General features: G+C 45.3%; 1 protein-coding gene across 7 annotated transcripts in view; it reads left to right on the forward strand.

The window, feature by feature from the left end:
• Positions 1-16,527, forward strand: part of SGPL1 (sphingosine-1-phosphate lyase 1) — a 76,194-nt gene that overhangs the window by 53,241 nt on the left and 6,426 nt on the right. For all 7 annotated transcript variants that reach the window (XM_047824429.1, XM_047824432.1, XM_047824434.1 and 4 more), the window contains 6 exons: positions 2,479-2,555; positions 4,931-5,059; positions 11,889-11,977; positions 13,403-13,508; positions 14,877-14,975; positions 15,603-15,752. In XM_047824429.1, coding sequence (XP_047680385.1) covers positions 2,479-2,555; positions 4,931-5,059; positions 11,889-11,977; positions 13,403-13,508; positions 14,877-14,975; positions 15,603-15,752 — 650 coding nt within the window. The remainder of the gene's footprint in view (positions 1-2,478; positions 2,556-4,930; positions 5,060-11,888; positions 11,978-13,402; positions 13,509-14,876; positions 14,976-15,602; positions 15,753-16,527) is intronic.

A 16,527-nucleotide genomic window follows, 5' to 3' on the forward strand; every position in this document is an offset into this window, starting at 1 on the left:
ATTTGACCTGTGTCTCAGTCTCTGTCTTTCTACAGTAGGGAGCATGATAATAGAACTTATTTGAATAATCATAGAGATCGAACAGGATGATACAGGTAAACGTATAATAACTGGCATATAGTAAGTACTCAATAAATGTTAACTTATGAATACAAATACATGTTTGTTACAGATTAAGATCATATTACAAATATTTTAAAAAATAAGCTTTCTGGTTTGTCATCATTTTAGATTTATTTTAAAAAAAAAACTTTTTTTTTTTTTTAACGTTTACTTATTTTTGAGACAGAGAGAGACACAGCATGAACGGGGGAGGGGCAGAGAGAGAGGGAGACACAGAATCGGAAGCAGGCTCCAGGCTCCAAGCAGGCTCTGAGCCATCAGCCCAGAGGCCGACGCGGGGCTCAAACCCAAGGACCGTGAGATCGTGACCTGAGCTGAAGTCGGACGCTCAACCGACTGAGCCACCCAGGCGCCCCTTTTCTTTTTTTTTTTTTTTAATTTTTTTTTTTCATCATTTTAGATTTAAAGAGAACTTGCAAATGTCATACATACAGAGATTTCCCATACGCCCCTCACCCTGCTTCTCCTGATGTTAACACCTAAACTAACCACGTTAACACTGGTTAAAACAGTAGTTAACTAAACCACAAATTCTGTTCCTGTCTCACCAGCTTTTCCTCTAGTGTCCAGGATACCACATTGCATTTCAACAAACACACTTAAAATTTTCTGCTTGACGTGTTGAGTTTTTGACATCAGATTGTATAAAATTAGATGCAGTCCAGGATTTATAGGTGATGGAAAGCAGGGATCGGCACTCTGAGACCTTTGTATTAAAAGTTTCCATGATTATGAGGGCAGATTGCTGCCACTATATTTCCTTCCTTTCCATTTTTAACTCGTTGTCCATTGCCATATTCTGTAGCACAGGTAAGATGACAGGAAATGAAACCAGGTATCCTATTTTCGAAAGGCTGGTGGCCTCCAATCTGAAGACATGCATGATACAGTCAGTCCAGTGTCCTTTAGGGAAGAGGGAAAGTCACACTGGCAGCAAGCCAGGGTTTGGCAGATGAGCTGAGAGTGAGGACGTTCACTGCTCCGTCTTCTCTCTTGTTGGAGCTGAAGATCTTGGCTTGATAGAGCCCGTGGCTACAGTTTTCAGTCCGTGCGTCTCTGTGATTGCCCTCTCACTGTGCACTTTCAGTAGGGCACAGCCGTCCTGTAGCGAAAGGACCTGGGATAGCCACGCCGGCAGATTTGTTGATAACAAGGTAGACTGCCTTTGGAGAAGCACGCCAGACAGGAAGTGGAAAGTTAGACCTCGCGTTCTGGTCAGGAACCTTTCTTCTGAGCTTGATCCCAGCGTTGACCGCGTTCCTGATGCTGAGTGCTACTGCATGTGTTGCTAGAAGGTTGTGGCTAATTGTCGGGGGAGTGGGTTCCAGGCTCGTGCGAAGGAGGGGACACTGAGACCAGGGGCCGATGGTACATGCATCATCATGGTTTGTCTGGTCAGGGATTCGGTTCCCGGACTCCAACTCTGATGAGAGTGTACTGCCAGTTCATACTTTCTGCCAACTCTGCTCGTGACGCTCCTCACACTTCTTTGACTGGGTAGGAAGGGAGAGAAGAAGGAACCTGTTGCAGAAAAAAGTCAAGTTAGTCATACAGAGACCAGAAAATGAGTAGAAGTAAAGGAAAATTTTTCTCCTTTAGAAGATAGTTGGGGATGATGACAGCGTCTTCGTTGCACTGTATATTTTTTTAATGTTTGTTTATTTTTGAGAGAGAGCATGCACGAGGGGAGGGGCAAAGAGAAGGGAGACACAGAACTCGAAGCAGGTTCCACACTGAGCTGTCAGCACAGAGCTGGATGCAGGACTCGAACCCACAAACTGATATCATGACCTGGGCCATAGTCAGATGCTCAACCGACCGAGCCACCCAGGCGCCCCTCGACTATCTGTATTATACCTGGGTGCTGTGAATATCTTTTCACACCTTTGTTGATAGTAACGGAAGATCTTTCATCTTTATTTTGCTGCGATAGCTCTTTATTGGAATGCTTTTTCTTGATTTATTATAAGAACACCTTTGAGTTTCCGCTCAGACTTTGGGGTTTCTTTTGTACCAGTGGGGTTAACTTCTTATTTCTTCCTTATTAGAACCTGAGTGTAGGGGCGCCTGGGTGGCTCAGTCGGTTGAGCATCGGACTTCGGCTCAGGTCATGATCTCGCGGTCTGTGAGTTCAAGCCCCGCGTCGGGCTCTGTGCTGACCTCTTGTTCAGAGCCTGGAGCCTGCTTCAGATTCTGTGTCTCCCTCTCTCTCTGCCCCTACCCCGCTTGTGCTCTGTCTCTCTCTGTCAAAAATAAATATTAAAAAAAAATTTTTTTTTTAATAAAAAAAAAGAACCTAAGTGTCTTCCCAAAAGTTCCTGTTTACTGACTCACTGGTCTTAACTTTCTCTCCAGATGTCTTCTGGCAAGAAGGGAAGGCGTCCGGAGCTGTGTACAGTGGGGAGGAAGAGCTCACCGAACTCCTCGTGAAGGTGAGTGCCAGTCAGTTTTTCTCCTTAGTTGGGTAATTAAAATAAAATATTACGTAGGGGCGCCTGGGTGGCTCAGTTGGCTAAGCATCCGACTTCCGCTCGGGTTATGATCTCATGGTTCGTGGCTTTGAGCCTTGCGTTGGGGCTCTGTGCTGACAGCTCAGAGCCTGGAGCCTGCTTCGGATTCTGTGTCTGCCTCTCTCTCTGCCCCTCCCCTGCTCATGCGCTTTCTCTCTCTCTCTCTCTCTCTCTCTCTCTCTCTCTCTCTCTCTCTCTGAAAAATAAATAAACATTAAAAAAGTTACTTAAGGAAAGCATATTGTTAAAAATAACTTCAGAGAGTCTCTCTTTACCCACACATAGGTGAATATGAATTGTACTGTTAGAGATCTCTTCAGTCTATAAAAAAGTACAATACGACCTATGTTTTTAGGCTTTATACATGCCCTGTGTAGAAGGCAGATTACTAGGGAAGGTAGTCCCCCATCATTTGAGGTTATTAATGACCAGACATATTTTGTTTGCTAAGAAGGGATGAGGAACAGAAATTTGGTCATCATTTCCTATACTTCCCACATCTCAAATCAGATGATCTGAGAATGAGCAGTAGGCTCACTCATAATTCAGATAATTCTTGTTTTCTGTTGACTTTAGAGTTGCCTATCGCTTCTTCCTTTTCTAATCAAGTTTATTTCTTAAACCCTACTTTGTCATGTAAAATTGGCATGGGCCTTATAGTCTCTAAGGTCTTTGTGTTTGATTATAATAACTATGAAACTGCTCTTACCTTACTAAATATTACAGGTTTTGCTCTGCTATGTCTTGACATAGTGCTCTGATCTTATTCTCTGCCTAAAAATCTTTCAGTGGTGAGGTGCCTGCGTGGCTCAGTCAATTAAGTGTCTGACTCTTGGTTTTGGCTCAGGTCATGATCTCACCACCATGAGACCAAGCCCTACTTTGGGCTCCACGCTGAGTGTGGAGCCTACTCGGGATTTTCTCTCTCTCTCTCTCTCTCTCTCTCTCTTTCTCTCCCTTCCTCCCTCTCCCCAAAACAAACAAAACAAAAACAAAACCAGGAAAAAAAAAAAACCTTTCAGTGGCTTCCCACTACCTACAGGATAAAACCCAAGCTGCTTTTGTAGCAGAAGATGTAAACCCCGTCAGGAGCCAGCTTCCTACCTGTATTTTTTTTTTTTTTTTAAATTTTTTTTTTCAACGTTTTTATTTATTTTTGGGACAGAGAGAGACAGAGCATGAATGGGGGAGGGGCAGAGAGAGACGGAGACACAGAATCGGAAACAGGCTCCAGGCTCTGAGCCATCAGCCCAGAGCCCGATGCGGGGCTCGAACTCACGGACCGCGAGATCGTGACCTGGCCGAAGTCGGACGCTTAACCGACTGCGCCACCCAGGCGCCCCCCTACCTGTATTTTTAACCACTTTGTTACTTTCCCACGTAAACTTAAACTTTCACCTTTTCTCTTCGCGGCACATAGCTCACTCATACCATGTTTTCCTCCCCTTCACTCCGCCTGTTCTAAATGATGAATTCCTATTGATCTGTCACATTCCTAGTGATTCCACTCTACAGACACCTCAGACCCCTGGGGATGTTTGTTATTCCCTCCTTAGGGCCCCTTCCATCGCTTGCATGCTTCTGGTACTGCACTGACCACAATAGCTGGTTTGTGCTGGATGCCCTACTAAGTGCTTTGCGTGCGTGTTATGTTATTTACTCATCGCTAGAACCCTAGCAGGTAGGGACCATAATTATCCCCTTGAGCATATGAGGAAACAGCCTCAGAGAGGTTATTGGACCTAAGATTACACAACTAGAGGTAACAGGCAAAGCTAAGATTGCAAAACGGGTCTGTTTGGTGTTTTATTTTCTTTTTTATTTATTTATTTTAATTAATTTTTTTTTAACGTTTATTTATTTTTGAGACAGAGAGAGACAGAGCGTGAATAGGGGAGGGGCAGAGAGAGAGACACACAGAATCTGAAACAGGCTCCAGGCTCTGAGCTGTCAGCACAGAGCCCGACGTGGGGCTCGAACTCACGGACCGCGAGATCATGACCTGAGCCGAAGTCGGCCGCTTAACCGACTGAGCCACCCTGGCGCCCCTGTTTGGTGTTTTAGTGTGTGCTTTTAACCACATCTACGCTTCCTTTCTCACCATGCTGTAAAATAATTTATTTGCATGTCTGTTTCCTCCACTATATGTTGATCTTCTTTATGTTGGAGAACACATCTTACCGTTTTTCCGGTTTCTAGTGTTGTGCCTGATACTTAGAAACTTTTGTGTAGTGCATGGTTCTTTGTCCCATGCGGTGTATTTATCATACTTCATATCTGCTTGCATTTCTTTGCAGGCTTACGGAAATTTTGCGTGGAGTAATCCATTGCATCCAGATATCTTCCCAGGACTGCGAAAGATCGAGGCAGAGATTGTAAGAATAGCTTGTTCCCTGTTCAATGGGGGACCGGATTCCTGTGGATGTGTAAGTGTATGCAGGGGCCTCCAACTATCTTATATTGTTAGCTTAAAATAGAAGAGTTTGTTGAAAACATTTTATTATACAGGTAATATGTGATTATTGTAGGAAGATCCAGATTAACAGCAATGTAAAAATGTTAACTTTTGCAATAAAAAAAACTTTGTTTTTAAGTGTATTTATTTTGAGAGAGAAAGAGAGCAGGAGCAGGGGAGGGGCAGAGAGAGAGAGGGAGGGAGAGAATTCCCAAGCTGGCTTCACACTGTCAGCACAGAGCCCCACATGGGGCTCGATCTCACAACCTGTGAGGTCATGACCTGAGCCGAAACCAAGAGTCAGGAGCTTAACTCACCAAGACACCCAGGTGCCCCAACTTTTACAGTTTTTAGAGCACCGACATTTTATTGTACATTTAAAAAAAATTTTTTTTCATGTTTATTTATTTTTGAGAGAGAGAGACAGAATGCGAGCAGGGAAGGGGCAGAGAAAGAGGGAGACACAGAATCCAAAGCAGGCTCCAGGCTCCGAGCTGGCAACACAGAGCCCGACGTGGGGATTGAACTCACAAACTGTGAGATCATGACCTGAGCCAAAGTCAGTTAACCGACTGAGCCACCCAGGCACCCCTTATTGTACATTTTTAAAGTTTTTTTTTTCTTTTCAGGTTTTTCTTTTGAAACATTTTAAACTTTATATCAGTTCCTATAACAGTTTAGAGAACACCGTGGATTCGCTAAATGTAAATGTTTTGCACATCTGCTCTATTCTTTTCTTTCTCTCCCTCCCTCTTTCCTCCATCCACTGACACACCCACTGCTTACCCATTGGTCTATATAATTTTGTCAAGCCATCATAGTGTTTTTGATATACTTCTCATTTTACTCGAGCTGGAAGTTTATTATTTTGCTATAAATCAAATCTCTTTTAGTTGGTTTAGGAATAAAGGAAGGGGAAATTATTATATTTAAAGACACATGTAAGGATTTTTTGTTTCAGCTGTTCTTTCTAGTAGATGTTTGTTAATTTTCCTAAACTGTGATTGATAAACTTCCGTTTAGATTTGTTACTACAGACTGATACTTGCTTTCTCTAGAAGAAACTCAGGTCTCTCAATCTCTGCTTATGCAGGGTAGTTAGATTTAACTCAGCATGCTGTAGTGGTAACCTAGAGGCACTAAGCCTATCAGATACTTTTATAATCATTATAATATCTGCAAATTTAACTATTTTTTTTTATTAAAAAAAATTTTTTTTTAACATTTATTTATTTTTGAGACAGAGACTGAGCATGAGCAGGGGAGGGGCGGAGAGAGAGGGAGACACAGAATCCGAAACGGGCTCCAGGCTCTGAGCTGTCAGCACAGAGCCCGACACGGGGCTCGAACTCACGGATCGTGAGATCATGACCTGAGCCGAAGTCAGTCGCTTAACCGACTGAGCCACCCAGGTGCCCCTCTGCAAATTTAACTATTGAAGGGCCTGTCCAAAGGCAAGAACATTTTATAGTTTTTTGTTTTTTCCAATAAGCAGTAGTTGTTTTACTTTATGTTGGCACCATGAAAAATCAACACATTCGTATATTCTGTATCTAACAGAATGGTATTCCTGGCATTCATTCCCCCCCAGAATTCCAAAGCTGTTAAAAACTGAGCCAACCATAATCCAGCAATGGGTTCCTTTATGGCATTTATATGAACAGGTGGCATGGTGGGAGAGGCCAGTATACTTAGTGTATGTGGGTATTCTCCTGTGCCACAGACTCTGTGGACTTCTAAGAGGCCACCAGTGAAGCAACCAGAACATAGTTTGGCCTTGTCTGGTCAAGTCAAGGATACACGTATCTCATGACCCTGAAATGTCACTACTCAGGGCGTACCCTAGGAAAACTGGTACATGTGTGTGTCGGGGTGGATGTATACTCACAGCAGCACTGTCCATGGTAGCTGCAAACTGGCAGTAACCAGTGGCTGTCAATAGTGCGGTGGAACATTGTAGAGTAATTTGCTTCAGTCCATTGGAGCTGCTGCTCCGATTAATGCTCAAATTGGCCCATTTTGACCAGTGGGAGCCTCTTAGTTTTGGCTCTTGGGTCCTTTTGTGTGACTCATGTAGTCTTTGAAAGCTTCCTTTCTTTTTCCCTTTTTTTGAGAAAATACTTTTATTTGATGAAATATTCCAGGTTGACCTTGCATGCTTCCAGACCCTGATTCAGCCACTTGTCCAAAGAGCCCGGTCTCATTTAGAACTCTGTAAAATACTCACGTGGTTCGTGAGTCAAACTTACGGAACAAGACAGATAAAAACTCAGCCAGAATAAAATCCAGAGAGACAAATAGAAGGCACAGAAGAGGTTGAGAGCCATGAGGCTAGAGTGAGAAGGGCTGACACACATCCGACAGGTGGTTAATTAGCCAGGAGACATGGGGAACTTGGACAGGCGTAGCCGTTAGAGCAGCGATGTTCTCCGTAGCAGCAGTGGCCGGGGTGTTGTGGGTAGAGGGAAGATGGGCTGTGAGGTGATAATCGTCGGAGCCAGGAGATAATTACAGAGCTTTCATTGATTCAACTAATTGATCAATGAATTAATTTTTAAAGTAAGCTCTGTGCCCGATGTGGGTCTTGAACTCCCAACCCTGAGGTCAAGCGTCACATGCTCTACGCACTGAGCCAGCTAGGCACCCCTGCGTGGCAGTTCTTTATCGTTCCTTTGCTTGGCGTATATTTTGTTTCCTTAAATATATTGCACGTGATTATTTTCTATTCTGTGTCTAATTCCACCACTTCTGAGCCTCAACCTGTCTCTGCCGGTTTCACTCATGTTGTCTTGTGTTGTCTTATTTGTGACTTTGTTGTTGTTTCAACTGTGAGCCACTCGTCTTCCCGGGAACCTATCTTTGAGGCCTAGATGGAAATGAAGGTCTGGCAGAGAAGATGTGCAGCAGCTCCTGCCAGATGCCGGGGAGTCGCTGGGAAGCGATCTGCATCCGATGCTCAGCTTGCAGTTTCGTGCTACGGCGGTGGCGTGAGTTCACAACACAGACTCATGTGAAAGCGGTCTCGTTATCCGTTCCCGAGAGTTCTTTGTGTTTCTTCGCCTGCCCGTCAGAGCCGAGAAAGCAGTTTTCTTGCTGCCCTCTTCTGCACCACTGGGGTATTTCTTGTTCCCCTGAGAATGTGGGTGCGGGTCCCCGGTCTTCAGCCGTGTGCTGTCAGAGTCCTTACCGGGGGCAGGCCCTGAGTTGATCTCCTGTCAGTTGTCACCACGGGAGTTTGGTGTCCGGGGGCGGCAGCAGCCCTCACGGCCGAGGCCGGCTCTGGCCCTCCCGTATCTGTAGGATTCTCGATGTCGCTTTGTCCAGGTTCAGTTTACTCCTTCGTGTTAGCTCAGTGGCGGGTGTAAAAAACTCTTACTGTTTCCTCAGGCTTTTGGTCGTCTCTCGCGGGAGGCCCAGCTATACGGTCAGTGTTGCCGGAGATGGGGTTCCGGGGTGGTTGTTTTCCCACGTGACCGTGCGCACTTTGCAGCCTCTTTCCCTCTGGATTTTCTCTTCCCCACTTTGCCCTAGGCTGCTCAGCTCTTCCTCGGAGAATAGGATTTCCCAGATTTGCGACCGTCCCTGTGTTTCTTGTTGGAACCCCGTTTGGTTCTCCGTGTCTAGCCAGGAGGACGCAGCTCTCCACGTGCGGAGCGGCGTCCGTCTTTCAGTCTGTCTTTTGCTAATCCGGTTCGCTACACTTGCCTCAACCTTTCCTCCAAGTCATTGTTTTTGTTCTCGGCGGGGCTTATTCTGTTTCCTATGCCTTAATTCTGTGTTGGGATCGTTTGGTACTTTGTGCTTTGGGGTCTGTGGTCTCATGATCTTGTTTTTGGTGTCCAGTCATTCAGCGCTTGTTCTCTTGAATCCACGTTCTTTTTTTTTTTTTTTTGGAATCCACGTTCTTACCGTATTGTCCTATAGGGACCAACAGGTGTGTGGATTTCCCCTCTCTTTAGGCCGTTACCATTTTTTGAGTTTGGCTTTTGTTTTGCGTGCTCCTTTTTTTTTCCTTTTTGAATATTTGCATGGTTACCGTGCCATTTTCTTTCATCATGGCTCATGCTCCTCAGAACATTCGAGTTTGTTCTGCTGCGTGGTGGCCGATCTCTCATGTGAGAGCATTTGGTTAAGAGCTGCTTTGTTGCATCTGTGTTGGGTTCGGTGGGTCTCTTCTGAGATTTCGTTAAGAGTTATCTCTTAGAGTTCACTCTGCCTAGTTGGAAGAGAATAACACCCTTGGGCTTTGATTGTTTCTTTAACCCGTTCTATATCCCTGAAGCCCTGACTTCAGGGGTCGGTCCCCACATTCTCATTTTGCTGGTTTCTCCTTAGCCGCCAGGGCAACCACTCACTGATCTGAAGATAAGGACACCCCCTCCATTGTTTCTCTGAAGATTTGGGGGCTTTAATGAGAGTTCTCAGGATTTTGCTGGCCCACAGGACAATTTTCAGGGCCTGGAGGGGGGATTAGGAACTGTATTCTGCTGTCTGCTATCCTTTAGAAACTTCTCCTTTTTCCTTGCCACTATTTGAAGTATATTGCTTCCGAGTATCTGTTTCTTTGTTTGGTGATTGTTACTGCAGGTTTCTGCTTCTTCTTTTCTTCCTTCTCCTAGGTCCTGCGGGAGAGAAGGTAGTTGTGGAGCGGTTTCAGCCTTCCATCTTAATCCAGAAGTCCAGCCCTGGTTTTTGTTTTTGTTTTGTGTTTTGTTTTTGCATTGCTACAGTTAAACCATGCCTCTTCCGTTTTGATCTTTTTTAGTGGCTGTGTCAGGGATCAGGAGAAGGATGGAGTCTGAGATCTCCAGTCTTTTCTATTACATAAAATTTTATAAGAGAACTAATTACCTCTGGGATTATTTCAGTTTCTCTGTTTCTCTCACCCTTCTCTATTTCTGTCTCTCTCTTATATCTCTCTGTCTCTCTCTCACATGTCTCTGTCTCTGCTGCTTTTGGTGAAAACAGTTCGGGGTTCAGAGATGGGAAAGAAGACGACAGAGCCTCATGGCTGGGCTGTCTGTAGCATGCTCCCAACTAAGATCTCAGCTCTTTCTGTTCTTTGTTCTTCAACTTAAGCTGTTTTTCCTTTTATTAACTTCATTTGCCTCAGAACGGATGAGAGGTTATCTCGTATACTAAAAGAAATTCTGTTGCCACGGAGAACAGTCTTGGCTTGTGCAAATGCCTTTGGCTACAAACAGCATCTGAAAGAAAATTCTCCAAGTAGGCCATGTTCTACTCTTGTTCTCTGACGTACTTACATATTAACAGCGAGAGTTTTTATAATGTTGGAAGAAGTTGACTAACATTACAAGTAGTATTGAGGCTTTTCTCACTTCACGATTAAATTTCCATTTTTTTTCTTTGGGCACACAGGGCAGTGGGAGATTAGCAGCATAGTTAAACGCAGAATTGGAGTGCCTGACTGGCTCAGTTGGAAGAGCATGCTACTCTTGATCTCAGGGTTGTGAGTTCAAGCCCCATGTTGGGCATGGAGCCTACCGAATAAAAATTAAACAAAAATAAATAAACATAGAAATTGGGGGATCAGCAATAAAAATCAGAAGTAGAATGTAGATATTCCTGCCTTTACAGTCAAAGTGCACTGTTGTTTGCCCAACAAATAATGATGTTGATTTGATTCGTTATTGGACTAAAAATAGGGTGTGTGCGCTGGGTGACTAGGGGTTTGGAAATACTTTTGCTTAGGTCATCACGGGACCTTAGTAAGAGACTGACGCACTGGAGACTTGGACGTTGCTGGTCCTTTCCTGACTTTCTTCACAGCTGGTTTGGCTCCTCATGTGACATTCTGAGGTCTTATGCTTGACCACAGGACGTGCTGCTGGTTTGCAGAGCTGACCTCCTCTGTAAGCATTTTCGTTGTCTCCAGCACAGAAGTGCCGGGATTTGTAAACCGGTCTCCCTTGTCCAAGTTCAGTGCATTACCTTGTGGGTGATGGTCACATGTTTCACGAAGACTTCCTGAATCAAAATGTGACTGACTTCTCTCAGCTAATCTTCCATGTAACTGCTGACCACTGGGATTTTGTAGCCAATGGTATTTTTGTCCTATATGTGGTTACTTTAGGAAATTCCAGAAATCGCTGTCTCTCATTCCATCTCCTGTTAAGCTGTACTAAAAGAACAAATGTAGAAAGTTTTACTTCTCAGCAACAGATACTAATGGATGGCATTGGGTGAATTATTTTAGTCTTCGGGGCTTCTCAGCTGTACAATGAGGAAGTTATCTAAGCTTGTATGAATCTTCGGAGATGAGAAGTCTAAGAAAATAACCACCTAGCTCACAGTGGTTACACCACAGTGCTGTGGCTTTTTGTTTGATTGTTTGTTTGTTTGTTTTGAAATGATTCATTCTTAGATGCTATCTAAGAAGATAGCCTGATGGGTATGACATGCCTGTGTTGGTCATGGTTTATGAGAGTCACATCAGGCTTTGAAAAGTGTCAATTGAGGTTGTATTAGGTGTCAGCTGTTAGGCTAAGTGCTCAGAATATTGTCATGAGCAGATCGGTCCCCACCTTCATGAGTTTGTAGTCCAGTGAGGGAGATCGGGCTCATGACAGGCCCTCTTGAGTGTTGGGAACCAAGATTGGGCTTAGCTGATAAAGCCAGATTTCCTTCCGGAAGACATAGCAGTGTCTGCTCTGCAGAATGCATTCGAGACCTTATCTGCTTCTGCATCAGACCGCCATCAAGATCAAGGTGGCATCGATGTGCTTGCTGATCGTTGTCCCTCACTCCACTCCATGGATGTCATCTCTTCTTTATTACAGGTGACCTCTGGGGGGACAGAAAGCATACTGATGGCCTGCAAAGCTTATCGGGACCTGGCCTTTGCGAACGGCATCAGAACTCCAGAAATGTATGTATGTGTGGCCTTTAGATTATCTGTTTGGAGTACCGCTGTTGCAAACAGCCTGACCATCTGTTTTCTGCTTCTTCTCTTCCCTCTTCCTCTGGCAGTTCCAGTCCTCATTCTTCCTTTCCTTTGCGCTTGACCCTCATCCCTTCACATTCTGCAACGTCCTGGGTGGATCAGCCAGTTAATTTTAAAGGTCATTCCCTTTCCCAGCTCGCAAGTTTGTACACGGCATATACCGATAGCAAGAATGAGATCCTTTTTCTAAAAGTGACAGAGTGACGGGACTACATCTTTGAATTCTGTGATTTTATTATAAGTAATCTGGAGCCTAAGGAAAACTCTAATTACCTAGTTCAGTGAAAGTTACTTAAATATAATAGGCTGCCTCGGGGTGCTTCCTGAGAAGATTTCAGCCTGAGGGCTGTTTTTTGGGAGGAAAACTTTAAAAAATTTTTTTGAGATTCATCCATAATGGCACCCCATGGGCATAATTTTGATATTTGGCTGCATGTTTTTCTCTAGACCCTCTCCTTATCCAGTGTGTTTATACTGCATCCTCTGGGTTACTGTTTTCCTGCAAATGTCACTAAGGGTTTTGTTGCAGGTGATCTCATGCCTGAGAGAATAAATCACGGTGCCATCTTTCTCACACATAAATCTTAGTGCCTGGTACTTAACTCAGTAATCGAGACTTTCCTTCCTTAAGGGGAACCGATTGATTTTGAGAGTGTAGTAATTGAGAGAAGTTTGAAAGCAAATACATAACCATGGCTCAGTCTCCTTTTCAGTGCTATTTGTCTTTTTTTTTTTTTTTTTTTTTTTCTTTTTAAGTAAGCTCTGTGCCCAGCGTGGGGCTTGAACTCATGACCGTGAGATCAAGAGTCACATACTCTACCAACGGAGCCAGCCAGCCAGGCGCCCCCCATTTCAGTGCTATTTGAAATGCTGCTTCCAAGTTTACAGGAACAATGGGAATTTTCGTTTCTCACAGGCTGTGGGCTTTCAGAGATGGAAGGAACCACTGACTTGGTAGAACACCCCAGCCAAGCGGTCTTGGGTTCCTGCTTGGCTGTGTATTGTGTCAGGCAGCATGTTCCCACCAGGGTCTCCCGGCTTTGGATGGCCAACACAAAAAGGCTCTGCCTGATGCTGGTCTGATCCAAATTCCCAATCCCTCGTCTTTTACCTGTCAGCCCTCATGTATGCTTCGGATTTGCTAAATCATAGGGAGAAATTTTCTATAGAAAATCATTTGACCTCTTTTTATTTGTGGTTAAAAAGAAAAACAACATAAACACTTGTAAAAATGTGAGGAAAAATAATTAGAAGTTTGCTCTTGGGGATTTAGATGAGCTGCTAATGAGGCTCTCTCTTGAACCCTGCTTTTATCTGAATTTCATTATTTTCCTCTTCTCTATCATTTAGTGTGGCCCCCCAGAGTGCCCATGCTGCATTTGACAAAGCAGCCAATTATTTTGGGATGAAGATTATACGGGTTCCACTGAACAAAATGATGGAGGTGGATGTTCGGGTGAGTTCCCCTGAAGGGCCATTTCCTGCTGGGGACTGTGAGGTGCAGGAATGTACCCGACCGGCTGACTTTTTCCAACGTCGTGCACACATGGGCTCCAGAGGCCTTGGACTGTAGCGGCCACAGCCGACGAGCTGCTGCTGGCCGTGGTGATTGAATGTTTTCATAAATTCAGAGGTCTGATAGCAAGATGATCTATCTAGTCCCTGACTTGAGACTTCGCAGACCTTGATTTTGCTTCAGCAACATCACTTTCCCCTTTGTTTTTGTACCATGAGCACGGACTCACCTGCCCCCAGACTCTTCTTGTGGTTTTTATTGGCCTGAATCGGTATCCTTGCCAACAGAATAGTAACAATATTTATTCAGAACCAAACTACCCAAGTTATTAGCACTGGCGTTATTTCTGCCTGCCATCTTTACTGATTTATGAACTGACAAATTAATGAGTTGACAAATAAAAAATATATTGAAGGTGCCAGCTTGATGTTTTGAGATGTGTATACACTGCAAAATAATCCCCACAGTCATGCTATTGAACATACCCATCTCCTCAAATAGTTACTCTTTTCTTTCTTTTTGTTTTTTTCCTCCTTGGTTGGCATACTTAAGACTCCCTCTTCGACCTCCAGCTGATTTCAAGCATACAGTGCAGTATTGTTGTTTCGTGGTCACATGGCCATCCACTAGCCGTCCAGAACTTGCTGTTAGACATCACTGAAACTCGGTGCCCCTCATCCCCCAGCCCCCAGCAAGCAGCATTCCACTCTCTGCTTCTGAGATTGACTGCTGTACCTGCCGTGTATGTGAGATCATGCAGTATTTATCTTTCTGTTCCTGGCCTGCTTAGCAGTATGCCTTCCAGATTCATCCCTGTTGTCATAAATGGCAGGCTTTCTTTTTTTAAGACCGAATTGTAGTCCTTTATTTTTATGCCTTGCCTTTGTGGAGAACTTTCTAGTTTCTGGAGTGCTATACAAATTGCATCTGAGCTTTATGACGGCCCAGGGAAGTTGTAGAAGCTGTTAGTATTTTTGCAGTGCACAGGTGAGGAAACAGACCGGGGCGGTTAAGTAGTTTACCTCCGGTTTCAGCGCTAGTAAGTGGGGCCGGGACATGCTCCGCGGCATCTTCGCTCGATGCTGTTTCCTCCCACAGTGATTTGCTGTATTGTGGCCTCAGACTCTTTTTCCCAGATGGACCCCTCTGGCCTGGTTTTCTGTGCTGCCCCCATGGCAGGGGCGGTCTTCTCTCGGGTTGGAGAGGTGGAGGCAGCGGCGCTGGAGGAGCGCAGACCCTGAGCCAATAGCGACAGAGGAGAGTAATGTTGACGTGGCTTCTCATTTTCCTTTCGACTTTAACCCCTAGGCGATGAGGAGAGCCATCTCCAGGAACACTGCCATGCTCGTCTGTTCTGCCCCCCAGTTTCCTCACGGTATCCTAGATCCTGTCCCTGAAGTGGCCAAGGTACGCGGGAGAAATGGGCCGCTTGCTAGGTGGTCAGGTTGAGATTTTATGATAGAATCTAATGGTGCGGGACTCGGCGAGGAGAAGCAAGTGCGAGTTCAGATTTGTGCACAAGTCCCAGGAGCCCCAGAGGAAGCCTTCCAGCTCCCTTCGGAGCCTCTGCTGTGGGGGAGGGAGGACACAAGGTAGAGCCTTTGTTGAAGCTGGATACTCTGGATACTCTGAAAGAGCGCCGCTGTTTCCATTCAGCCGGGAGATGGGCTGCTTGTCAAGGGTGTGCCTCGCAGGGGGCGGTGTCCCACAGGCTCCCCACCCCGCCGTTACTAAAGCAGCACCTTTCCCCCCTACATCAGAGCGCTGCTTGTGTCCTGTTCGGCTTTGCATTGCGTTTGGGGCCCTGCAGTATTTAGATATAAAATGCCACATTTCAGATGAATTATTTTGAAGGCTAAATACATTTGGAAGATGAGCTTTATTAGGAATGTCAAAACTAGCCAGTTTTTTAAAACATGAAAGCCATCGTGCATAACGGCCTTGGGATTACAGCACACCTTTCCACCTGTGTCTTACAAAGTTTTTGTTAGATGGCTATAAATGAAATTCTCTTGCGGTCTCTTTTGGAACTAGCTGGCTGTCAGATACAAAATACCTCTTCATGTAGACGCTTGTCTGGGGGGCTTCCTCATCGTCTTTATGGAGAAAGCAGGATACCCGCTGGAGCAGCCGTTTGATTTCCGGGTGAAAGGCGTGACCAGCATTTCAGCTGATACCCACAAGGTGAGGCGGGGAAGGACCGAATGTTAAAGTAGCCATTTGATTATTGTGACTAGTATCAACAAAATAAATTGGTTAGAGCGTTAGCGTCTGCCAGAAATGTAAAATTAAATCCGGCTCTTTGCTCTCACCAGGGTAGCTGGTTCAGGTGACAAGTAATAGCGAAAAGAGACCCATTATCTTGGCGGCATGTGGCTAAGAGAATTTCTGTGCCCGCTGACGGCATGTGACTGGGACATGCTGGTACCTAGGCATGTGGCCCACAGAACAAAGTTCCCTGAAGCTTTCGGATCCTTTGGGGTGAGGTCGATGGTAGAACTCCTAAGAGGGTGTATGTTAGTGCTGTAGCTCCGCGCTGCTGGGGCTCCTGCCCTGAGCGACCGGTGCGGGCTAACGGGAGAGTCCTGTGGAAAAAGGGAAGAGCTTAGGTGCTTGGGAATGTTCGGATGCTGCCGCCCCTGGGGGACCGAGACCAAGTGTAGGTTGGTCAGGAACGCTTTTAAATGGCATCCAGATGTGGAGACGGAATAGCGGCCTCGGGATGCGTGCTCTGTCTTGGCTGCACTGGCAGAGTTCTTTTTAATTTCCAGTGTAGTGGGGACCTGGTTCTCAGACTCTAAATAACGTGTACGGATCTTCCGTCAGGATCTGATCCGATTTCACCTCGGCCCCCAGCAACCCCTGTGCCCCCTTCCTTACCATCTCTCCCGGTGTCTGTCAGGGAGTGAACTTAGCTCCACGTGAGCTGCAGGGACAGTTCGTTAGGAGGGCACATTTT

The sequence above is a fragment of the Prionailurus viverrinus genome, chromosome D2, assembly GCF_022837055.1.
Source record: "Prionailurus viverrinus isolate Anna chromosome D2, UM_Priviv_1.0, whole genome shotgun sequence".
NCBI classification, from domain to species: domain Eukaryota; kingdom Metazoa; phylum Chordata; class Mammalia; order Carnivora; family Felidae; genus Prionailurus; species Prionailurus viverrinus.